Here is a 25,000-nt window from a genome sequence, read left to right as displayed (position 1 = left end):
CATGCAAAGCTTTTACCACAAAGCTTTTAGATCTAATTTCATGGAAAAACAAAACCAATAGCATATATATGTAATTAAAAATAAATAAAATTTTTTTAAAAAGAAGCGTAAGAATGTTAGAGCGCTCGTTTTGCAGCCGAAAAGATCTTAAATAGACAAATATTTCTCTTTATTAGGATTGGACTTATAGGCTTAATAATCTTATTTCTTTGTCTAGATATAATCATTTCCTGGAATGATTAAATATGCCTAGACATAGTCATATTATCCTTGTATGCGTTATATGAGAATCTCATGAGAAATATATGCCCTCTTTTTCCTTTATTGAGGATATCTTCACGTGTTTCACAGAGCAGCTGCGCCTCACGCTTCCACCTGAGGCAAAACGCAAAGAAATTTCATCCTTATTTATGGTCAAATATTACTTTAAATCTGGAAATCTGACTTAAAAGTGTTTACTCAAAATGATATATTTAAAAAGTTTTAAATCGATCCAACCGCCTGGAGAATTCATGAAACCTTCATTTACACGGTTACGTCTCATCATGAAAGATTTTGAATGAGTTTTAGATTTTGTACAACAAGAAAAACAGCACAACGTTGTCTTGATTAAACAAATAAAGTATACACACACACACACCAGCAAACTGTTAAAGGCTCATTTATATAAAAGAGGAGTTCCAAATACTGGAAAGAATGTAAAGAAAACACACCAAGGGTAACTGATTTCTATTGTTGGGGGGGTGGGGGGTGGGAAGGAAACAAAGCCATGTGCACTTCAGTGTCTTGCCTTAAGCTATATGTAGGCGAGAGCCTTTATAATCTGCATATTTATCACCATGACATTTATCTGGACACAAAAAGTCAGATTGATTAATCTGAGTCAGAGGTTTAGTCCTGCTGAAGTATTGGAGTATTAGTGCTCTAAGGGGAGCAGTGACATCTTGTGGTGAGATTGTGAACTTATCCAGCTTGGTGTTCATTTTCGAAGGAGCTTTCATATTCATGCTTCTTGCTGTTCAGCTCTGTGCAGTGAACCCATATTTAAAAAAAAAAAAAAAAACTGAATAAAAGTTTATTTATATTTTTTAAAAAAACCCTCTGCTAACCAGAGTAATATTTTCTGAAGGGTAATTTGTGGGCGGGGCCACTTCAGAAGAGCGGCTGAATTTCAGGACATTGTTCTTCGCTACTTAAACCACACGAGCCAATAAGAGCTGTCGATATTGAAAAAGCAAAACTCTGCTGTCCACGTGGAGCAACGACGCCACTGACGTCCACCAGTCATCCCGTACTGAACACGGGAAACACCACACGACACACATGTCACATTAAAAGTCAATCCAGTTTAAGTTTATTTAAAAAAAGAAGAAAAAAAAAAGGGTTGAGTAGTACATGGGGTGCAGAGAGGGGAAGTGGTTCTGAGGTTACAAAATAAAACTGACAACATTGAAGAATTGTACAGTGAGAAATGCGAGAGAGAGAAAACTAAGTCCGATAAATCAAACTATACTCCTAAATCGAGGGTAATAATGAACACACACGAGTTTGTGCCAGTGATTGGATAACCATGTATAAATATGGACTTGGAATTAAAAAGACCATTTTAAGAAAAGAAAGAAAGAAAAAAAAAAGCTTTTACACATGTTGATCACTGTGGAAATGTGACATGCTTCAGTACGGTCTGTCTCTGCGCTCCTGACGCTGATCTCTGATGGGAGAGAGAGAGAGAGAGAGAGAGAGAGAGAGAGAGAGAGAAAAAAACCTCACGACAAGAAATGCTGGTGAAGGAACGAGTATTTATAGCTGCAATGATGCAAGTGAGAACAGGAACTAACTCATCTCAGGTGATCCTCAACGTTAAATGTAACTATAAGTGGATAAAAGTTAAAAAACAAACCTACGAATAAACCCGTGGGTCAGATTCAGTCGTACCTCATATCCATCTTTCCGGGTCCCATCCCTCTCCTCGCTCCACGGTCCATCGGAGGTCCACCACGGCTTCCTCCTCTGAACCCTCCCCGGTCCATTCCGCCTCGGCCACCCCTAAAGCCTCCGGGTTCTCCTGCCCAGCCTCCACGCATTCCCCCAGGCCCACCGCGATCCATCCCTCTGCCCCCGCGAAACATCCCGCCTCGGCCCCGCTCTCCGCCTGAATGAACGGACACACGCACACGTTATCACCAGCTCCCATCCATTATTCCACATGTGAGCATTTTAGCAATAACCATCCCTTTAATCAACATTTTAGTCCTTTAAAAAGATTCATTTTGGTTGGTCAAAGTCAAAAAAAAATTCATGACAATAGATAAAATATTTAAGGCATTCCTAAATAAATAAAACGTGAACACATTAAACGGTGCGATTAGCCAACAGCCACAAACAACAAATAAAACAGCACTAGTCTTATTTACATATGCATTAAGTTCAGTTATAACTGAACAAGCGTTTTTATGACCGAAATAAATTTACTTCTGTGAAAGATTTTAGAGCACTCCCATTTAAGTGTGAGAAAGCTAATTAAGCCGTTTTTACCGAGGGTGCCAATAATTCTGGAGCTGACTGGAAGTCAGCTTGATGTTTGAAAAGCTTGATGTTTACATACCGAGTTCGATATACTGATTGTGGGCGGGGTTTAGAGTGAGGAATAGTAATGTGTACAGCAAGCCATTTCAATCCCTGTAGTTAGTGTGTGTTACCTGCAGGAGGCGCCATGCCCTCAGGTCTTGGAGCTTTGCACTGGTTACACTCTGTCCTCCAGGCAAAGTTCTGGTTCCCACAACCACTGAACACACACAAGACAGGAAGTAAATCACATACACTGAACACACTGTACACTATGAGAGAGACCGAGAGAGAGAGACAGAGAGAGACTCACGAGTTTGGGCACTCCCAGTCTCCGGCTCTCTTTGGCACGTTGTTGGCTCCTGGTGGCCCTCCCCAGGCCATGGCACCCCGTGGACCTCCGCGGGGAGGGAACCCACCTCGATCTCCACCTCGACCCATCATACCTGCACACAACACCACAAAAATCAGTTTTAGTGTCAGCAAAACCGATCCCGCCCCCCCAATAAACACATTTATTTGTTCTTATAAAAAACATGCTTCTGCAACTGCATTATCTTGTCTATTTAAACTGATATTTATCACTTGGTTATGTCAAGGTATCTCTAATGGTAAAATAAATAAATAAAATAATTTTAAATATATATAAAATGTAAAAAAGCTGAATTCATGCACGAATGGTTTTTAAATAAACTTGGGGGAAACCACCCCCACAGATCTTTAAGACATTGTTCTTCAAGTTTTTGTGTGTGCGCGTGCGTGCGAGCGAGTGGCTCTACCTCCACGATCCATCATGTTTGGTCCTCCTCTCATGGGCATCCCCCCCCTCATGAACCCTGGTACGGTTTTCCTTCGCGCCATCGACACGTTCAGCCTCCGCCCCTGGAACTCCTTCCCTAGAAGGACAGAAACAGAAAGAGGTGTGAGAATGGGGGGGGAATAAAGAAAAGCTTCAAAACCCGGTAAGCTTTCTACAAAAGATTCCAAGATATCAAAAGGCATAATGCAAAACCTTTAGAGAGGATTTACATCTTCGATTTCCATTAAAACAGCTTGAAATCGACTGTACACAAGTGTGCATGGGCAGGGAAGGGTTAATACAGACGGCCGACACTCAGGATCATCGATACACGTTACTCACAGGAGTAAGGTATTGTACTCTATAATGAGAAGACGTTTATGATGCATGTACGTGTGCTGTATATAACGTATAGACCAGGGTACGGCGAGTGGAGCGGTACCGTAAGAGACCCACCGTTAAAGTGCTCCACGGCGGCGCGGGCACACGAAGGCTCGTCGTAGGACAGAGTGGCGTCTCCTTTCGGTTTTCCGCTGTCTTTATCAGTGTAGATATTGATGGCGGGCTGGTTCAGGCGCCGGTTTATCTGCGGGAAGATATTTAAGATTTATTAAATAAGTAAATTTGTTAATCTGACACGATCTTTACGTAATTATATACAATCTCTGCTCTCAGAGAAAATAAAACTGCTCCTCACTAAAAGAACACATTTAAATGACTAATAGTCGGCCTTTTCAAGAAACTCAAGTTAATACAATTGTTCTCGGGAGCATGGCGAATTTCCTTTTAGTTTCTATTCTCTGTGTATATTATTTTTTTTCATACCTCTGTGGCATTGGTGCGATCCAACAAGTTCCCATTTTATCCCAAACAGTCATTATTTTAAACAAAATAATGTATTGTGCTGTATTTCAATATACATTTTTTTTTTATTGGCACAACAGGAATTTCCACATTAACAAACATTCTTCAAAAAGGGTTTTTAAGTTTTTCTCCCCCACGTACAGACTTCCCAGACCTGCACAAGAACCCAGAACTCTGTTTATCAGTCTGCTGTTAAATATCTAAAGCAGTCAATACTAAAACCGGTCAAGTGAATATTAGTCAGCTAGCTTAGCTAATGCCAAGAAGGTCAAGAGGAAGGGGAAAGGAAGAAGGAAAAAAGAGGAGCAGAGGAGTAAGAAGAGGAAGATGGGCCGGTGTCCATCGTGTGTATCTGGCGTTCTCACCCGAATGGTCCCGGAGTGTTTAAAGAAGTCGGCCATGTCGGCCAGCGTGGCCTTCTCGGTCAACCCCGTGATGTAGATGGTGCTGTTCTCAGACTCATCCTGCTCGCCTGGGTGTCCTGAGAGACGACAAAAATAAACAATAAAAACCTACTTCTAAACAGGACGAGAACCAATCGGATGACTCGGGTGTACAAGAACGTGAAGGACACGACACTCACCGTCCATTCCGTCCCTCATAGATCCTGATGTCCCGAGGATAAACAGGAGACACAGAGAGAGAGAAAGAGAGAGAGAGAACAGAAAAAGCGTTATGTACAACAGGAAGGAAAAGAGCGCGTCGCTGGCAGCAGTATTTGGTAAATTAGTTGGCCGTGAGGCGACGTAGGATGCGTTTTAGGGTTTCTCTGAATAGGACAATTTACCAAGAAAATAAATAAATAAATAAACAGAAAACCCATCCTGAAAGGATGCTGGCTCAAATCAACCTTTCAAAAAGGAAGAATACCCCCGCTTTAAGATAATCCTGACACCAAAATAGTGGCACAACAACGGGAAACGTTACTCAGGTATAAATGAATAAACTCAGAAGAGGACTAGCCAGTGTAATACTCTGAACTTACCACCAGGCTTACTGAAGCCACCTCTGTCTCCAGCCATGCTACGAATGAAGATAGGTGAAATTCCATTTAGTCTTGAACCAAGGGGACTTCAACAGCGCATGGACATAACTCTCCCTCATTTATTTATTTTTTTAAAAAAAGAAAACCCCCACGTAAGACCACGTCGTACGGGTTTACTGATAATGTAAGCAAAAATTATTTTTAAAAGCATAAATGCACAGCATATGAACCTTAAATACAATCACAAGCAAATTTAAAAGTAAAACATTTCAGTGGAGGATAAAACAAATGCATTAAGGTAACACAGGTATGTATAAAGTCTTAAGTTTACCCTTTAATTTGTTAAAAAAAAAAACCTAATACAAATATTACAGTACAGATAAAAAGAAAAAGGACATGTAAAAGGAAAAAAAAAAAAAAAAAAAAAAAAAGCTAAAACAATTTTTTTTAAATAAAAATTCTTGATTTCAGCGAGTTCCCCTTCACCCCTGTGAGCTGCTGGCTTTGATACGGAAAGAAGCACCTAAAGTAATGACGTTCTGTTACCTGTAGCATACAAATATGACAAAAAGCGTTAAAATAAGACCTGTAAAATCAGAGTGAAATCACAACCCGTGTGGAAACACTGTAAAGCTGCAATCTGGCACGAGAAAAACTCAAATTGGAGCTTCAAGTGTTTCCCAACACGAAGTACATTTTGAAACCACATTGCTGTTGGAGATTTTTTTTTTCTTTTAAAAAACACACCATAAGTGAATGAGTAATTAAACAATAATCAGGTAAAACACGTGTGCACGCTTACCTTCTCTTTACACGTTACAGTTACACTTGGATTAGAAATAAAGAGAGAATTACTAACTTGGACACAGATCAGACGTCTGGCTCCTCTTCATGACGTTTCAAACTCGGATATCGAAACGTTCTTGATCTCGCGCTTCCAAACAACCACAGCACGAATTATAAAATATTATATATATATATAAAAAAGTAAACCCGAGTCTCGCCCACATTAGGATTCAGAGTCCATTTTAAAGAATCGGATTTGCCTTAAAGCACCACAAGTATGATGCATTTCCTTCCCAATTAATGAATTTTTATATTTTTATAAGGGTTTAGAGTTTTCCCGTTTGGAAAACAAAAACTAATGTGTATAACGTATATAATCTATAATACTGCTGTGGTATAAATAAACTAAAATCAAAACATAAATGAACCAAATTAAGTATTCTGCAGAGATTCTTCAGCTTAATTCAATTCATTCACCGTTAAAAATATCAAAATGTTTTTGAAAGGCTTTAAACCCGGCATTTATATATTTTAAAAAAAAAAAAAAAACCAAAAAAAAAAAAAAACCAACCCAAGTCATGGTATAATACAATTTAAATTGGAAAGAATTAAGCAGTTTAAAAAATAAAAAAAAAAAAAAGTTTTTGGTTTAAATGAGAGAAATACCACACCCATTCAAAATAAAGAACCAGAATTTGTTTTCTCCTCTAATGTTCCCATCGGGTTAGTTATTTTTCTTATTGTTCTTTTCTTTTTTGAAAGAATTATTCCAAGGTTTTACCCCAAGAATTTTCCCCAAGGTCATTTCCAAATACCCAAAATAAATAAATGTTTAAATAGTTAGGTACCGTTTCTAAAAAATAAATAAATAAAGCAGAACGGTACATCAAATGCATCCCTCCCCCCGACAAAATAAATAAATAAATAAAATTAAATAAAGTCTGCACCTAAAGAATATAAAAATGAAATTATCTGCAAGCAGCGATTGACGGGCCCAAGCACCAATGGTGCAGCAGTGTCTTGTTTCAGCCACTGTTAGCATGTGGATCTTATTACTCCCAACCACCGAGCATACGTGTGCACTCTTCCAGCTCGTGCGGGGTCACAAGTTCACCGATAAACTGTTTTGCCATGGAAAGGTAAAGACATAAAAACTCCTTAGCAATTTAACATGGAAAGCCTGACTCAAAACCATGCTGACCAAATATGGTACAGATCAGATGAACCCTCTTGGAAGGAGCATTTAATTAAAAAAAAAAAAACCCCCCCAAAAAAACAAAAAGAAAACGTTTGGAACCCGTCAAAGCGCATGAAAAAAAAAAAAAGAAAAAAAAAAAACCCCAGCCAGATTTAATGTCTGAGATGAAGACAGAAGACCCACCAGAGCTGGTGCGTGAAGGTGAAACTAGATGCTTGTTCTCAAGAAAGAGTTCTTGAGGGCAAATGATGCTTGCATCCAGTGTTTTTGGCAAGACCCTAATGACCAGCATTTCTGGTGCATGTGTGTCTAAACTTTTGATTTGTTTTTCTATTTATAAAAAAATTAGAGAATCTTAACTGGGCACCGATACCCTTAGTGCATGGGCCCTAATTAACTGCAGTATTTTAATGAACTATAACAAGATGATAAATTAAGGGAAAAAAAAGGTTTTAATAAGCATCAGTGACATCACTGTTTAAGTCTGACTCTGGACAAAAAAACAGCAGCACAGGAAACAATACCCCAAATAAGATTATATATAAATATAAACTTGAGTTTTCCCATGAGCCAGCAGTGTGATTACATTTAAGGAGATTTGGACACAGAGAACCTCAAGCAAAATAATTCAGCAGGTATCTGATGTAATGAGTTCAGAACGACCCATTGTGTGATGGTCTGTAAAACCAATTGGACCAGAAGTATTGAGGTTTTTCAGCTAACATGCTTCGTAAACCCACAATGATCAACGAAGGGAAAAAAAAACCCTGAAAGATGTCCAAAATCTTTCTATCCAAGTGACAGACACGTGGCGTAATGAAACGGAAGTAATACAGGATGTGTTCAAATAATGGCTGTGCAGATATCTGACTCCATGCTCCTGCTCGGTCACACCATCAAAACAGAACAGAGGACCGCTTACCAAGTCTTAATGTTTAAGTGGCACCACCAAAGACAAGAAATTTAGCGCTCAACATTTCCTGTGTGTCTTTCAGTGGAATCTGACCCAAATCCTAAAATGTGGTAGGATCCGTTTTCACTTCTGTAGGCCGGACTTTAAAACCGACTTTAGAACTTTTACTTTTGGTTGAGAACTGGTTGTCAGAACTTTGTTTTCACATCTACATTAAAAACACAAAATGCCCACGAACGCTTTTCCCAAACCGCCATACAATCATTCTTTCACGGTGAGAAATGTTGGTACTATAATTCTGGATCGTGACCCTGGAATGAGTTCCTGCTCAAGCTCAACAACCGGCTGCCTCTAAACGTGCAGGAAAAGGAATTCAGGGTAGGTCCATACTCTAAACCGTATACAGCATCAAAATACTAAAAACCACGACTGAACATCTTAACTAGCAGCAGCATCTACACATCATCCCTCGAGCAAATCTTTTCCTGCAGAGGAGGATGATCCTGCTTCGGTTTCTCACACTTACACACGACACTGGGATGCTCCAGGACACCTTCTAAAACAACCCAGGTGAACATTTGGAGACTGGATTGAGCTTGGTCAGAATAGCACACCCTTCCAACTTATTTCTGTTGAAGAAGCCTGTAAAATAAACCTCAGCGTCTGCTGAGCCCTAAAGCCACCAGGCTCTAAAAAGCCCTTGACCACATGAACTTCACCAGCTGTTTCCTGGTGAGTTTCTTTGAGAAGAACTTCAGCGGCAAAAATTCGAAGGCACACGCCGATTACGTAGTTTTTTTTTCCCCCCATAGCCCAGAGAAAATCAAATATTCAGACATACCCATGTCGGTTTAATTCAAGGTCCAGTAAACCCCACAATAACTCCCAATTTAAAAAGAAACCTGTATGAAAACACTACAGGCAGTGTTCATGTTCAACCTCATGAATAAATATTCCGAGTGAACAAAGCAGCAAAGCAGACCTTTGTGGAGGTTTATAGAGCCAGTGACCATCGGCACTCGTGCATTAGCAGGACAGCTGAAGAACCAGTGACTCCATGCGGTCCGTTTGTTAGACACATGCATGCACAGGCACTTGTTCTAGTCCACTTGCTAGTTTTACTGCTAATAGCACTTTTTTAAGAAAGGTACTGCAGTGTTATTTACGTGGAGGAAATAGATTTTTAAAAACCTTAGAGAAACCACCAGATGATTACAGCAACGGGAATATTTGGAGGAGGTGAATTTAGGTATTTGGAGGATAGCGATACTGCATGCAGTGTTAAAGGCGTGTATAACTCGACAAAATTAGTGATGCAGCTCTTAAACCACCTCCATTTTGTTTTGGAGGAACTCGGCTAGACAAAAAAGTGGACCGCTATTAAAGCGACTTGGCAGAGCCGAGTAATAAATAAGCTCTTTGCATGTAGAAAGGGGTGTACGCCATCATGCATGTAGAAGCATCGTGGCCCAGCTCTGGTTAGCCTGTTGGGGAGAAATGGGAGTTAGTTGAAATCATTAGCGTGTCGGAACTTACCCCATGCCCCGACCCATCGGGCCGCGACCCCGAGGTCCGCCGCGCATCCCTGGCCTGTCGTAGCCACCGCGACCACCGCCGTCTCCCTGGTAACCTCCACGCTGGGAGCTACCATAGCCTCCGCTCACACCACCTTGACCGTAACCACCTGCACGAGGTAGCAGCAGATGAAAATTGTACATTTTCATTTAAAAAAACAAAAAACTTAATGCACAATAAAAGCATTTATAATTTATGTGTATAATTGTATTTTAAAGCACAATACAGAGGATTATGATGCGTGTCTTTCTCTAAATCCTGAAGCATTATTGCATTTTCAATAACTAAAATATATTTAAATACTTTTCATAATCAAACAACTTCCCATTAAGAAAAGAATTTAATCATTTTCATAGGGTATAGATTTTGATTTAAATGAATATAAAAAACAAAACAAAAGAAACCGTTTAATTATTTTCACCTCGTAATCATTTCCTCATGTATATTATTTTTCTGACTTCCGTGGCATTATTGCACTTTAATACCTTTTAGTTTGAATTCTTAAGAGATTTATTTATCGGCTTTAGAAATTTAATGAGGAATCATGTACGTTTTATAAAGGGTGCCAATAGTTCTGAAGCTGACGGTTTGTAACTCGAGAGCAGGTGAACCTCACCGTAAGGTCCGGACTGATCGTAGCCGGTCTGAGGAGCGCCGGGCTGGCTGTACTGAGACTGACTGTAGGATCCATTGGATGGAGGAGGGTAGGCTGTAGAAGGAGGCGGCTGTTGGGGTGGGGCCTGAGAGTAGGCGGACTGCTGCGGTCCCCCGTAGGCAGACTGTTGGGCCTGGTAACCCCCCTGGGAGTAGGCAGGCTGCGTGCTAGCGCTGTAACTACAAAGCAGGAAGGGAGGAAAAAGATTAGAGGGTTTATAGACAAACTTTCACACAGACCAGCATCCACACGGCAACACATGAACCTCCACCACGTGGTGTGCTCGTGTTCATACAGGAAGTTCTGCCGGTACCTCTGTGTGGCCGAGGCAGCCGGTTGGCCGTACCCGGAGTAAGCGGACTGAGTGGTGTATCCTGGCTGCGTGCCGTACGACGCCTGAGTGGCAGGAGGAGCGGCAGCGGTGGTGCTAGAGTAGCTGCTAGTCCCATAGGCCTGTGCAGGCTGAGTGTAGCCCTGAGCTCCAGCCTGAGGAGTACTGTAAGCCGCTGGAAGAAAACACACCGAGAGAAAGATCACCACTTTCACACACATGCACAACTGTTACCAAAAACAAAATAATCTGATTAGTTAAACACCATATACCCTCACAGCTCATTTCTCCAATAAATGAATGTTAGAGATATTTTGCGTTATTTTATGTGACTTGAGACATTTTCACATTACTGTAACCGTTTAAGCCTGAGCGCATTGCTTCAAGGGCACACTGCTCAACTTAAACACTGAATAGGAAACATATGAAATACTAGGCTAAAGCTTCGAGAACAAACAAACAAAAAAACCTCTTTATTTCAGCTGGAGTTCTACCTCGATAATCAGATTACACTGAACACCTGTACACCAAGAATCCGATATCGGGTTGTTTTTTAAATTATCTATGGAGGTGACTCAAAAAAAAAAAAAAAAAAAAAAAAGCTGATCTACTGCAACGTATGTATATGTAGAGTGAAAAAACCAAAAACACCACCAGGCTTAGAGTTAACCGAATGTGTGCTGATCAAATTACAACTGAAATGCTTTCTGCTGTGTGCCATCAGCTCAGAAACACACTCGATGCTGAATATTTATTCGTTTCGGGCGAACCTGGTGTGGTGGACTGTCCGTACGCGGCTGCGTACTGCTGCTGCGTGTATCCTCCAGCAGAGGAGGCTGTCTGGGCGTAAGCAGAGTCGGTGGCAGCGGGCTGAGCCTGGGCGTACGAAGCGTAGTCCTGCTGAGTGTAGCCCTGCTAATAAACAAACTACAGGTCACGCTCCAGACACGCAAAACCCTCTCACTTTTAAATCCTGTGATTACATTTAAAAACTTTGTTTTAATTGTTAACGAGGATTCTGAACGTACCTGTGCCGTTTGTCCGTATCCCTGAGCGGGCGGGGCTGCGTATGAGCCGTACCTGCGGAAAAACAAAAGATAATCAGTGCGCTGCGACATCGGCGATGCAGCCAATGACATTAATCATAACGACTATACCACAGCATAATGTCAGATTCTGGGTTCTGATAGGTCGGAAGGTGTTCATTACAGGTTTATATTAACACGCCCATTCTGATACGGTATCGTTTTCTATCGCAGGGTCGTGCCACTACTGTATACGGAAGGAGTCTCCGGTGTCAGAGGGACTAACTCGCTTCCGAGTCTATAAACAGGTCAAGAAGCGTGACGTGTCGCTGTTTACTAAAGAAATCAAGCCATTGGTAAGTTGCTGTGGTATAAGGGGAATAAAACACTCAGGATCACTCTGTATGTTTATGATTTACTGCACACTTACGCTTGCTGGGCACCAGCCTGATTATAGCCACTGTAATCTATAAAGAAGGAAAAAAGAAAAATCTCACATACGCATACATCACACATAGCGCAGATATTTTTTTTATTCTATAAGACGACATGGGCATAAGTTACACTGGAAACATTAATCGAATAAATTCCTCAATGCTCATTAAACTAAACAGATAAGTTTCCTCAAGTATCGTGATATGATATTTGCGTTATATTGTATACACGTCCTTATAAGAATTAACACGTGCACGTCTTCACACGCTGTGTAACTGATAAATACAGCTCAACTACTCTTAAACTTGTATATGTATAATATACCGTATTACTATTACTACATATCGATGTGTCTCACGGATTAATACTGAAACGGGATTATTTTAATGAAAACACAAATACCATAAAGTACAAGAAAGAAAGATGAGAGGGTTTTGCACCCCTAACATATTTAATCCAGTTTGTTTCTGCTTTCACACAAACTTTACCTTATAAATCTTATTTACCTTCATTTCACCACCTCATTACTTTCATATCATATTCATTACCTTTTATTTAAAAAATAAATAAAATTAACCTTGTCAATCTACATTTTAAATGTATGACACTAAATAAATACATTGTTTCGTTAAAATAGTAATCAGAAAAAATTTGGTCAAAATGGGCCGTCTTTGTACTGAGGGGCACAAACTTTTGCACCCGGTGATATTCCCGGTTATAAACGTGTTTAGCTTGCTAACACACGGCGGGAAAATTATACCAAACACATCTAAATTGTGATAAAGCAGGAATATTGGGTGAACCTTATATATTGTGTCATTTTAAATGTTTATGTAATGTTTAATCCTTTACGCGAGTCACGTGAGCGTGGAAAAAAAGGAAAAAAGAATAAAGAATACACGTTCTAATGAAACTAGCCGGCTAGCTAACTACACTAAAAACGTTCAGAATTTTCCTCGTTTAGTTTTTACGTATTAAATATTGCATATTTGATTATATAAATGTTTAAATAAATGAACATATAGTTAGGTCTAGCTAGTTGAGGTAAAAACGTATACGTGTATAGATTTGAACACGAACTAACCGGATGCTAACCGGCTAACTAGCTAACCTTAGCTGCGTGTTTGACCTAAAACAATTCCAGCGCCGTCGTTCATGTATTTTTTCGACCATCAAATACCTTTTTGTACGCAAGACGTCACATATTTACGTTGTAGACTTCTGAAAGTACAACTCGAAATCATTTTTGTCTAGATATAGTTATTTTTTAAAAACAGCCAGAAACCGCACTTACTTGTAACCGACGCCATTTTCGCTGCTACCGAGAAACGGACCTGTGCGCATGCGCGGTTCAAATGTCGTCGCTTAAGCAGGGTGATGGAAATGCGCATGCGCAGAGGTTTTAAAAAAAAAAATTTAATGCTGGATGTTCCATTGTTTACTTCGTAGGGGTGGAAGGTTGGCAGAAAAGCGCACACTTTTTTAAAAAACTTGTCATTTTGAATGGTTATTTCATACGTATTCGTTGATATAACATGTTTGTTCAATTTATGCATAAATTAAGAAATGATTTCCAACAGGAAGCCATGTGTGTGTATACTTTTAAATATGCGCGAATGGGCTCGCCTAACAGGAAGTGTCCGTGTCAAAATAAACGGGTTAGAGATCGAAAATAAAATATAATGAAGAAATGTACAAAAAGGAAGTATAATTGTTTGTTTAACTCTTGCTGTTTAATAAAACCTCTTATAAATACGTCATTTAAAACTATAACCGTATATGTAACTAATAACTATTCCTAGCTAGCTTATGTCTGGAAGCTTAGATGATGAAACTAGCATCATGGACTTGGAGTATATAGAAGTAATAGAAGTGAGAATAGAATAGAAATGTCTGAGATGTTGTTTAGCAGATGATCCACCAAGCTGTGTTATGATGTGGCCATGGTTGTGGTTTGGATCCAGTCGATCAGGTGTGTGTAGTGGCACAGCTCTGATCCTGATCCTGTTTGTATTAGTCTGGCTTTGTGGAATTCATGCCAGTCTGAGTTTAGGGCCAGGAGGTGAATTCCCAGGTGTCTATGGTAAGTTGTGTCTTGCTTAGAACCTTAGATCATCTGCACCGACGTCTCGATTTATGGCACACTTATTTCTTTTGCAGATTTGATCTTCTACGCTGTGAGTCATGAGGAGTTTGTGTCTTTGCTCCACGACCTTGCCCTCTTGCTGTGTCTTGGCCCGAGGCAGGAGAGGAAATGGGGCACGCTGGTCTTCCTTGTCCTGTCTGTTGTCTCGACAGTGCTCCTTCCCCCAATTTACGCCCTCTTCCTCTTCGTGACGGGGGACGAAGCCAGTCGGATATGTGGCTACTCGGGCATCCAGCTGGCGCTGTTCGCGGCTCAGTGTCGGCAGAGCAAACAGAGACGAGCCCTGCGCTGTCTGCCTCCCTGGACCCTGCCTTGGCTCGTCTTGCTGGTCGATTTGTTCCTTCTTCCGAGCGCACCCGGACTCCTGCACTTCTACGCCATCTGCCTGGGACTTAACTGTATCTTTTACCTTTTCTACTGTGAAGAATTAATATAGAATAACCTTTATATGTTTAACGCCCTTAACATATTTCCAAGACAGCACCGAGTTAATCAAGCTCCTGCAGCGGATCGAGGGTCTCGGCGTGTGCTCCTGCCTGCCAGCCTGGCTCTACGTTTCAAATAAATATCAACTACCAACCTACATCAGCCCCACACACGGGTTATTACACGATTTTACATTAAAAACAACACCTTTCCCGCCAATCCAAAATGGCTTCCTGTTCACTATATCCGCTCACTACATAGGGCAAAACATAACGGCATCGCAGACGCACGGAAAAGGCTGCTTGTATTTATTTTGTATGTTGAAAAACTCCTCAAACTACTCTGTTTTTTTTTTTTTTGAGGAAGACTAAAGTTTCAGCTTAATCTGGGTTGCTCACTCGGTCTTATTTACTCTCAAAAATAAAGGTACCAAGCCGTACTTTTCTTCATCACTTGACTGGCACCATCACCTTTTGTATGTCTTGGATAGGATTTTTTTTTTTTTTACACCTGGTAAACTTTCAAAATAATTTAAAGTATGTGAACGGTAATTATATATATTAAGGACTGCTCGTGAAAGCGAATTAAAGGTGCACCGTGTGCATTTTCCCGAATAAAAGATGCACACGAGGTAAAAGCACAGTTTGGTACCTTTTTATTTCTGAGTGTGATGAATAGTTGACCTGGTGAATAAGCTAGAGTTCGAGATCTCAGCCAGGGTGCAGGTAGTTCTGGATGTAGATGAGGTACCGCACCGCACTGTCACTAACGTGATGTTGTCTTGTTTCCTTTTCAGATCTCTACCTCATGCCGAGTCTCATACGGGACGTGTCGCTTCTAGCAGCAGGTCCCAGTTGGAGGATCACACGCCCCCGCAACCGTGGACACACACCGCGCCCCAGTGGCAACGAGAACCTCTTACGGTGACAGAAGAGCAGCTATTGGACGAGGAGCTGCTAAGAGCAGGGATCCTGGCGTCGCTGCGGGACGCTCCTGAAGGCACGGCGGCGGATAAAGTGGAAGTCCAGAAATCCTCCGTTTCCTCACTGAGGTGTGTGATGTGTGCTGTTTTACGCTTTTAATTTTACCCTCGAGCAAAAACGGAACAAATCTCTCAGCCTCAAACCACGTTCAGCTCTCGCACTCATGCTGTTTTGGTCAAACCGGAACTTACTTCCTGTCGTTTATAAGAATCAAATTTTTCAAAACTGCAAGGTTTTGTGGCGGCCATCTTGGAGAACAGGTATCACTTTGCGACTTAGGCCCTGCTTTCGGAGATTTAAAAGCTGGGAATGGTTTGTATGATGATAAAATTTGACTTTGAGCGGAAACTTGTAAATATTCTGTACACAAATCTGCGTCATTTTAAATTACATGACCAAGATGAACGGAGATTTGAAACCAGTGTCATGGCTGACTGACTACATTTAGAGTAAACTCTTTCCTCCCTGTCTTCTTCTTCTTCTTCTCGTTATCAGGCTGCAGCAGCTGGAGAAGATGGGCTTCCCGATGGAGAAAGCCGTGGTGGCTCTGGCCGCGTCTCCGCACCTGGACGGAGCCATTTCTCTGCTGATCGATGACCAGGTTGGTGAAAACGCCGTGGTCATCTCTAAAGGGAAGAAAGCAGCGAGCACGTGACTCAGGCGCGCTCAGGGACGGTGTGGACAACATCCCATAATACAAATATGAACAAAATCTAATACATTAATACGAGTGGCATCAGATCGAATCGGATTCATTGTTACGTCTGGAGCAGAGAAGACTGAAGTGTTATTTATTGGTATTATAAGCGACTTCGGGGTTTTGTGTGAGTGTGTGTGTGTGTGAGTGTGTGTGTGTGTGTGTGTGTGTGTGTGTGTGTGTGTGTTGGAATCAATCAATAACTAAATACATAAATAAATATCTGGCAATAAAACCTTAGATAAATAAATGCATCATTTTCTTGGCAATAAAATATGAAAACATTTATTGCATTTTTTAAAATTAATTTATGAGCGTATACACTGGAGGATATCATGATGGATTTATTTTTTTTTTTTGTCACTTTTTGTCCGTGGAATTATACATACGTGTTTATTTCCTATTTTAAGTAGAATGAAAGTTATCAGAACATATCTAGTAACTTCATTAAACGTATTAACATTTATTTTTTTTAATGTGGCGTATTTCTGAGCTGGATGACAGCTGTGTGTGTGAGGAGAAAATAAATATTCATGGATGGTTAAAGTTTTCTTTTTTTTTAAACAAGGAAGCTGTGTAGAGATGAGTCGAATCGTTACGTTTGTTTTGATTAATTATGGAATTTTTAAAAAACTAGTTTTAGTGGCAGACGACGAGCTGATAAACAGATCAGGGATACAACGGCAAAGTGACCAATTACAAAATAAAAGCACGAAGAAAGGAGGTCGGGTTTGATTTCAGGTGGTCTTTAAATCGTTATCCGTAAACAGACGGCAACCATACGGGCGAAAAGATTACGTTTATAAAATAAAAGAAAGGAACACCAGACACTTTATTGTTTTAACATTACTCCAAACACTTACAGAGACCAAATCAGAGCAAACGTTTTGAGAAGCCGTAAAATACCGAGGGGAGAAAATACAACCTGACGTTACATGTGCTTGTCGTACAAAACACAGAAACATGGACTAATAATCGTCTTTTTTTTTCTTTTTTTTTTAAATAATCAACATTCAGAGAAGAAAAAAAAAACCCAAACAAAACACGACAAAAGACGAGTCTTAAAAAAAAAAAAGAGGAGGTCAGTTGAGCGTTTTAGCTGGAGAACGATATAAAGCTGCAGATAGGAAGAAAGAAAAAGATTCAAGTTCCATGTAAGTTCATTTCTCAGATGATCATCAGTCATTTCAACCATGAACCGATCTTCTGTGAAGCGCTTCTGTGTGCTTGTAGACTCTGTAGAAGAATTTAGGTTCTTCAGGGGTTCTTTAAGGGTTCAGTGGTTAATTAAAAGGTCCTTTTAAAGGTTCCCTCTGAAGGACCCTGTAAAGATTGTGTAGGACATCATCATAATTGTATTATTTTAAATTTTTTTAAAAGAAGAAGAAGAAGAAAAAAATGGCGTCTAAGTCACTCTGATGACCGGACGGAGATCTTAGGCGGTTTTTATTTGGTATTTAGAAGATAACCACATCGATCCACACCGCGATTAGAGATCAGGGAGACGTGATGTATACCGAGTGCACCTTACATTATTGTAGCCCAGATCTTTTCTTATATATTTGTTGTTTTTGTTGCATGAAGGCAGTTTTATAATTTTACGAGGTTCAGTTCAATACGGACTACGGTCACATGCCGTGAGTATTTGATCGAGACTGGCTGCCAATATCTTTCACCTCTGTAGTTTTTTCTCTTTCTCGGACTTTAAAACAATTACAGTCTGCTCAGAATTGCTGCTCGGCGTATGTTATGTGTACTAGCCAAATTTCTTTCATATGAGTAGGTTTTTTTTTTTTCTGTCTTTAAACCTCGAAGGATTCCCAATTTTTAAAAAAAACGCCCTCGATCCCGAAATCTTATCATCTTAAGTAATTAAAAGTGAGAACTGTTGATAACTTTGACAAGATGAAGAATAAGTAACATGCTGTCGTGTGTATTTATGCAAAAACAAGAGAAAGAATATTAAAACAATTATGCAGTATATATATATACGGATCCCGTAAGCAGCGATCAATAGGGGTCCAAGCACTAACTTACAAAATTGACTCTTTTATGGCCGAATAGCTGAAATATTTCAAGCTGTTTTATGCGAGCGGTCAATTTAGTGCCATAAGCAGGTAGCAGCCAAGATTCAGGACCTTCCTGCCAAAATTTGGGATTCTACACTTCATTTATTGAATTTTTTTTGCTCCTCCATTAATATATTTTCAGGCCGAAAAGAAATCCGTGATGAAGAAGAAATCAGTAGTGCTCCCAAGCACGGTTTTTTAATCTCCTCATTATGATGAAGGGACGATTAGAGGGCGGGGTTTTTATTTTAGCTCATTGTTAATGCTATCATTATTTTTTTTAGATAATAAAATAATAAAATAAGAGCCTGGGCTGAAATGATGTCGTGTGCACTTGGCGTTAGATCTTCTTGTGTTGGAAACTCAAAGCTCTGAACATGGTGTTTTAGTAATAAATTCCAAATCGAATAAAAACCCTGCAAATAAATAGATATAGATTACACAACGTCAAAATGGCAAGCGTCAGGTAAGTTCTGCTTAAACTTAAAGCCTTTGCGTGGGATTCTATTTCCTTCCTGCTTCTCTAGAATACAAAAAAAAACAACAACATCTAAAATAGTGCATTTAATGCTAGGGAGGATAACTAATTTATTGCTTAAATGTTTGAAAACTGAATAGTGAATAAGCGTTTTCCTACGTACGATACATTTCCTAGCTTCCCTAAGGGGTCTGTTAAAATATATATATATATATATAGCGACTTCAGCGAATAATAACCTGATGTTCTTTCTCCATCACGTGTACCAGCTTGTTTCGTCCCCTTATTGTCCCACATCGTATAATCTTTACTCAAGCACCGTTAGAATAACTGTACATTTCTCTTTTCTTCGTTTCATGCAAGCGAAAGGGAGATCGAAGTTAAAGACTGACTTCCAGTTGAGATGGTGAACCTCTGCAGCACCACTTGGTTTTTTCCCTGAGGTGTTCCCCCCCTCCCCTTCTTTATTCAATGGTATGTTCCAGAGTTAGTGAGCGGATCTGTAGGACGGTACGTGTTATAGGGACGTGCGAGGGTTTTGCCAGTCCAAGCTGGAATGAGAGGCTGACTCTTTAGGACTTCCTTCGGATGTTAGACTCGGTATAGAGGGACGGCGGTTTGACCCGGAAGGGCAGGGTGCCGGCACGCTTGTTCCGGAAGAAGTCCGTAGACGGGGTGCTGAACGGGCCGTCTCCGGATCCTCCATCGGGCTCTGTGATAGAGAAGGGGGAACTTCTGAAAAAGTTCAGCCTCCAAACAACACAACGTGGAAGAAAACAACTGAACTAACTCTGAACTGGCATTCTAGCAAAAATAATTAAATAATTAACGATTCTATCACACTTTCACCACATATAGCGCAGGACATGGATCACTGGACAGTGACGTCTTCGAGACTATCCTTCTTACCTCTAACACTGGAGACTCCTTCCATGAATGTCAGGCAGCTTAACGGCTCGTTACAGAGGTGTACAGGCTTCAACAGACACACGTTTTAAATCGTTAAAATGGAGCTGTACGCGTCCCTGCCAACGAGCCGTCACTATAGAAACGATAACGTATCAGAACGAGTGCATTAATATAAACCTGCGCTACAGTCGGAGCTGCTGTTCTAGAAAATTAATCACCACCTGATGACCAATCAGAAATCAGACTTCCAAAGCGCTCTGGTGTAAATACTTTTCACCCCAGCAACAGCATGTTCACCGGAGAAAGTTTTGACCCTGGTTAACATCTCCGCACGTGGTCGGATCACCTGAGGCGGTGGTGTTAATACCAGGTCTGAACCGAGTCTAGGGGTTTCACCAGGACCGGATCGGACTGGATCGGAAAACGGTGTTCGAGAATTCTGACACGTCACTGTCCAGTTACTTTCTGTCTGCACTGTACAGTCTCAAACTTCTACAAACTTGTCTTTTTTTTTAAACAAAACATAAAAATCTAAAACGAAAGGAAGGCGCTCGAGTCCATTTCTGTAGACCAGCACTTTCTCGTAGCTCACATAACCTACACTTTATACTTTAAGGCTGTAATCCTGGCACTGTCTGTTCCTGAACTCTTTACCAGTCCAGCAGGGGGCAGCGCATTGCAGATTGCGTCTTTACCTGGCCAGATGATCGCCTCCAGCAGCTGCACCCTGCGAGCCAGCAGCTCCAGGTCAGCCTGCAAGTCTTGCAACATCTTCAAACTAACGTCCTACCAAAGATCAAGAGCAGTGAGGTTCCTGCATCAGGTTACCGGGGTGCTTCTGGGGGCGGGGCTCCGTTCCCTCCCCGAGTGCCCGTCTGTCCCCTTGTTTCCCACCGCCCGTGATCTGATCTTATCTGACCCCCCCCCGACCTCTGACCTTTTGCCCTGCCTACTCACCGTGGATACCGATCATAGTCTCGAGGATTAAAACCCTCTCGGCTAAGATCTTCAGGGCCTCACGGATTTGGTGTATGCCGTCCCCCTGTGGAGACAGATACAGCCGTCAAGTTACGGGAGCAGCAGCCAAACCAAGCGCTTGCCACCATGCAAAGACGTTCAGGTTGTTTAGTTATTTTATATTAGAAGTTAAAAGGGTTAAACATACGATTCAAGACGTTTAAAAAAAATAAACATCTGCCGAAACATCTCGGTTTGTCTTTGTTTTTCTTCTTCAGGCCATGCTGTAAGGAATTTAAAAAAAAAAAACACCAGCATGCAGGTAACAGGCCAGGCCAGACACCATTTCACTTTTTTTTTTTAGTCTGGATCATGCAATAAACATAAACAAAGAGATATTTTGTCGTCTGATTCAAAGTATTGTTTTGCAAAAGGTTTCACTAATTTCTACTGTTGACATTTTTCTGGCCCTGAATGATCCACGGGTCATACCCCGGACTCCTCCGGAGACGGCGAACGCTCGCCTGTATTTTCATTCTGAAAAAACCACAGAAGGCTAATTTAATATCCATCATCGTTAATATCATCTCGTCAGCCTCTGTCTGGTTCAGGATGTCCTTACAGTGAAGATATTTTTTTTAATCCAAGTTTTATATTATGTATAACTTGTCCAATCAGAGTATTTTTTTTCTTCTGCAATTTTTTATTGTGTGCTTCCAACTCAGATATTACCCACACAATAATAATTATGTTCAGGTTAAATACTGCTGAGTACACAGACCTGTTTTAGTCAAAAATACCTGAAAAATACGTTACTATTAACTATTCCTAACTAAAATACAGCCATAATACTGTCTTCACACAGGGCGGGGGGAGTCCGATCTTTATCTAACGATATGCTAGCTCACTATCAGACAGCTGTAACTAGCCCTCTAATGAAATTCTGGGAAAAATTAACTCTCGGTTGGAGTGAGCAACCCATTCTGAATTAAACCAGCTAGATTACTACAACCCCAATTCCGAAAAAGTTGGGACAGTATGGAAAATGCTAATAAAAACAAAGAGGAGTGACGTGTAAATGTACTTTGAGTTGTATTTAAACAAAAAAAAACATATAAAGACGAGGTATTTGATGTTTATCTAATCAACTGCAGTTTTTTTTGAAGGTAAACGTTTATTTTGAAATTGATGAAGGCAACATGTTCCAAAAAAGTTGGGACAGGGGCGATTTAGGACTAATAGCGATGTGAGAAGTTGGAATAAGGAGGTGATGTGAAACAGGTGAGGCGATCGTCTAATCGTCGTACATAAGGAGTCTCCATAAGAGATCTACTCTTCAAGAGCGAGGACGGGTCGAGGCTCGCCGATCTGCCTACAGAAGCGTCAGAGAATAATCCAGCACTTTGAGAAGAACGTTCCCCAAAGACAAATGGGGAGGATTTTGGGCGTTTCACCTTCTGCACTGCACAATATAATTAAAAGATTCAAGGAATCCGGTCAAATCTCGGTGCGTAAAGGGCGGGGCCGAAAACCACTTCTGAATGCGCGTGGTCTCCGATCCCTCAGACGTCACTGTCGTAAAAACCGTCATGAGTCTGTAATGAGATCCTGACATGGGCTCGGGAATACTGCGGTAAAGCTTTGTCAGTCGACACCATTCGCCGCTGCATCCACAGATGTGAGTTAAGGCTTTATAATGCAAAGCAGAAGCCGTACATCAACACTGTCCTGAAGCTCCGCCCACTTCTCTGGGCTCGGTCTCATCTGAGACGGACAGTAGCACAGTGGAATCGTGTTTTGTGGTCCGACGAGTCGAAATTTCAAATAGTTTTTGGACAAAACAGCCGTCGTGTTCTCCGGGCCAAAGAGGAAAAGGACCGTCCAAGGTCCAAAAGCCAGCGTCTGTCATGGTATGGGGGCGTGTCAGTGCCCATGGTATGGGGGCGTGTCAGTGCCCATGGTATGGGGGCGTGTCAGTGCCATGGTATGGGGGCGTGTCAGTGCCCATGGTATGGGTAACTCACACATCTGTGAGGCAGCATTAATGCAGAAAGATATGAACACATTTTGGAGGGACATACACTGTTATCCAGAGCAGGACAACGCCGCACCACATTCTGCCCGGACTACAAGCGCATGGTTGCGTAAGCAGAGAGTGCAGGTGCGAGCATGGCCTGCCTGCAGTCCTGACCCGCCTCCCATTGAGAACGTGTAGCGCATTATGAAGCGCAAAATAAGGCGACGAAGTCCGCGTACAGCAACTGGATGAATGTGGGAAAATTCCTCTCGCTAAACTTAACCAACTGGAGTCTGCACTCAGCGCCCGAACGCTTAATACGTGCTACTAAAAGAAACGCTGATGTTACACAGCGCTGAACAGTCGACTGTCCCAACTTTTTTGGACTGTGTTGCAGTCATCAGATTTGAAATTATTTATATTTAAAAAAAAAAAAATTATTCACAAAGTAAAACATCAAATAACGTGATGATAATGTCTTTTCAATACACTACAGGGTGAAGTGAATTTCCTAGTCCACTAGTTGCAATTATAGTCACATTGTAGTCATTTGGGTATTGTTGTAGCCTAGGTCAATTTTACAAAAATGTTTAGCAACTAAAACATAACAATTTTAGTCATTTTTTCCCGCTGTTAAATTTCTCCAGTGTTTTATTTTCATTTCTCAATGAAGACCAGTGCAATAATCTCCTTTGTTTTAATTCCTTTTTAAATGGAATATGAAGTAAACACTTTCTCCTTCTCTGATCCTCTAAATGACTCTACATGAATTTGATGAATGATATAAAACAGACTTTTGGACTGACTTATACTACAGGCGTAATATTCACTAATTTATATTCTTTATAACCCTCGAGATGGACATATTTTCTAAACAGCGCAAACATAAAGACAGACCGCTATTAGCTCAGGCTACAGTTTCAGAGCGGATCATTCATTTTGATCACGGCTATTGTGAGACTTCCACGGCTCCGCTGGACATCCGTTACACAGTTCGACAAATATTTCGCAGGACGTGAAACTCATGACCGATGACTCGGTCATGAACTTAGCACAGGGTTATGTACAAATTAGTGCATGCGAGGGAAAGGAGGCAATTCGCCGGAGCCAAATAAAACAGTTCTCGTGTAATGAGAGGATCACTTATCGTTCCTGGCTAGCGCTTGGAAAATCGATGGGAAAACAATGGATTGGTGCACAGGGAATAGGCTGTGTGTGTGTGTGTGTGTGTGTGTGTGTGTGGAGAAATAAATGATGTGCACGTCTCCTGAAGCGAGAGAGATGTTGCAAATTAGAGTCGGTAAATCATCGGTGCGTTATGATTAATGCCGGGTCTGTGGATTTTGTACTACAGTATCTCTAGGCGTCATGTTACAAACCGGGACCGGGTCCAGAATCATTATCTCTGAAACCTCGGCCGCTAACAGACCGTGGAGTAAATAAACCGGTGACGGTGTCAGCGATGATCGAGTGGAGGAGTTATCCGAACGGACCGGTCATTTGTTTAGCCGGAAATCCTCTGTGGCTGTTAAGAGTGGAGCTCAGAGAGGCAGACGTGAGAGCAGCAGGCAGACAGGAAGTTCACAAGCAGCATAATGAGATGGGGCCATGCAGCAGCAATGCATTGTGGGAAACTGGAGGATAGCTGTATCCACTCACACCCCCACCCCCTTCCACCCAAACATCACCCAAATCCCAACACAGCAGCGCTGATCCATCACACACCGCCGTTACCCACAATCGCTAAAGCACAAACACTTTTGGGATACACACAACGCACACACACACACACACTTGTAGTGTATGTGCAATTAGCTGTCACTCACTTGGAACAGATTTTACTCAGCAGGTCAGATTAGATTTCAGTCACTAGATTAGAATTTGTTCGCTAGGTTAGATTTCACCCACTGGGTTAGTTAGGACTTCATGTGGTTGGTTAGAGTAGATTGCACTTGCTAGATTTCGCTCGATAGATTAGAATCTGTTTGCTAGGTTAGTTTAAATTTCACCAACTAGGTTAGATTCCGATTGCTATCTTAGATTAGATTTCACCCACTGGGTTAGAATCTGCTTGCTAGATTAGAATCTGCTTGCAAGGTTAGATTTCCCCCACTAGGTTCCATTCTGCATGCTAGGGTAGATTAGATTTCCCCCACTAGGTTAAATTCTGCTTGCTAGGATAGATTA

At 41.2% G+C, this 25,000-nt stretch overlaps 3 protein-coding genes across 8 annotated transcripts in view; 1 reads left to right on the top strand and 2 right to left on the bottom strand.

The window, feature by feature from the left end:
• Nucleotides 1-1,326: 1,326 nt before the first annotated feature.
• Nucleotides 1,327-13,523, bottom strand: ewsr1b (EWS RNA-binding protein 1b). 3 transcript variants are annotated; one of them, XM_017451405.3, is made up of 16 exons: nucleotides 13,426-13,523; nucleotides 12,127-12,163; nucleotides 11,700-11,751; nucleotides 11,442-11,586; nucleotides 10,654-10,846; nucleotides 10,302-10,519; nucleotides 9,647-9,794; nucleotides 5,214-5,251; nucleotides 4,812-4,835; nucleotides 4,594-4,709; nucleotides 3,821-3,950; nucleotides 3,345-3,461; nucleotides 2,879-3,011; nucleotides 2,700-2,785; nucleotides 1,936-2,152; nucleotides 1,327-1,711 (listed from the first exon to the last, which is right to left on the bottom strand). In XM_017451405.3, exons 1-16 carry the CDS (start codon nucleotides 13,520-13,522, stop codon nucleotides 1,675-1,677), a joined length of 1,788 nt encoding a protein of 595 aa, XP_017306894.2. In that variant the 5' UTR covers nucleotide 13,523; the 3' UTR covers nucleotides 1,327-1,674. The 3 variants fall into 3 exon arrangements, with proteins under 3 accessions (XP_017306894.2, XP_017306896.2, XP_017306895.2); XM_017451407.3 differs by having other exon boundaries at nucleotides 10,687-10,846; XM_017451406.3 differs by having other exon boundaries at nucleotides 11,442-11,583.
• A 71-nt stretch (nucleotides 13,524-13,594) lies between these two features.
• On the top strand, nucleotides 13,595-16,669 carry rhbdd3 (rhomboid domain containing 3). The gene is made up of 5 exons (XM_017451413.3): nucleotides 13,595-14,214; nucleotides 14,292-14,675; nucleotides 14,755-14,878; nucleotides 15,500-15,754; nucleotides 16,182-16,669. Exons 1-5 carry the CDS (start codon nucleotides 14,064-14,066, stop codon nucleotides 16,339-16,341), a joined length of 1,074 nt encoding a protein of 357 aa, XP_017306902.1. The 5' UTR covers nucleotides 13,595-14,063; the 3' UTR covers nucleotides 16,342-16,669.
• A 527-nt stretch (nucleotides 16,670-17,196) lies between these two features.
• The window catches only part of emid1 (EMI domain containing 1), a 90,000-nt gene continuing 82,196 nt past the window's right edge, over nucleotides 17,197-25,000 (bottom strand). For 2 of the 4 annotated variants that reach the window (XM_017451411.3, XM_017451412.3), the window contains exons 15-16: nucleotides 20,797-20,881; nucleotides 17,197-19,642 (exon numbers count right to left, since the gene is read on the bottom strand). In XM_017451411.3, coding sequence (XP_017306900.1) covers nucleotides 19,503-19,642; nucleotides 20,797-20,881 — 225 coding nt within the window. In that variant the 3' untranslated portion in view covers nucleotides 17,197-19,502. Of the gene's footprint in view, nucleotides 19,643-20,534; nucleotides 20,626-20,796; nucleotides 20,882-25,000 lie in introns of all 4 variants that reach the window. The other 2 variants (XM_017451408.3, XM_017451410.3) reach the window with 1 other exon arrangement.

Source organism: Ictalurus punctatus, chromosome 22 (genome assembly GCF_001660625.3).
Source record: "Ictalurus punctatus breed USDA103 chromosome 22, Coco_2.0, whole genome shotgun sequence".
NCBI classification, from domain to species: domain Eukaryota; kingdom Metazoa; phylum Chordata; class Actinopteri; order Siluriformes; family Ictaluridae; genus Ictalurus; species Ictalurus punctatus.
This window is presented reverse-complemented; position numbering and strand designations above follow the sequence as displayed.

Bases quoted from the DNA above. Each gene is read 5' to 3' on its own strand.
- ewsr1b (XM_017451405.3), bottom strand. From the start codon at position 13,522: ATGCGCATTTCCATCACCCTGCTTAAGCGACGACATTTGAACCGCGCA. The intron at 10,847-11,441 runs GTTCGCCCGAAA...GTTTTCTTCCAG, and splicing joins CGGACAGTCCACCACACCAG to CGGCTTACAGTACTCCTCAG. The intron at 3,462-3,820 runs GTGGGTCTCTTA...CTGTCCTTCTAG, and splicing joins CGCCGTGGAGCACTTTAACG to GGAAGGAGTTCCAGGGGCGG.
- rhbdd3 (XM_017451413.3), top strand. From the start codon at position 14,064: ATGATGTGGCCATGGTTGTGGTTTGGATCCAGTCGATCAGGTGTGTGT. The intron at 14,215-14,291 runs GTAAGTTGTGTC...TTTCTTTTGCAG, and splicing joins TGAATTCCCAGGTGTCTATG to ATTTGATCTTCTACGCTGTG. The intron at 14,879-15,499 runs GTTATTACACGA...TTTCCTTTTCAG, and splicing joins TACATCAGCCCCACACACGG to ATCTCTACCTCATGCCGAGT.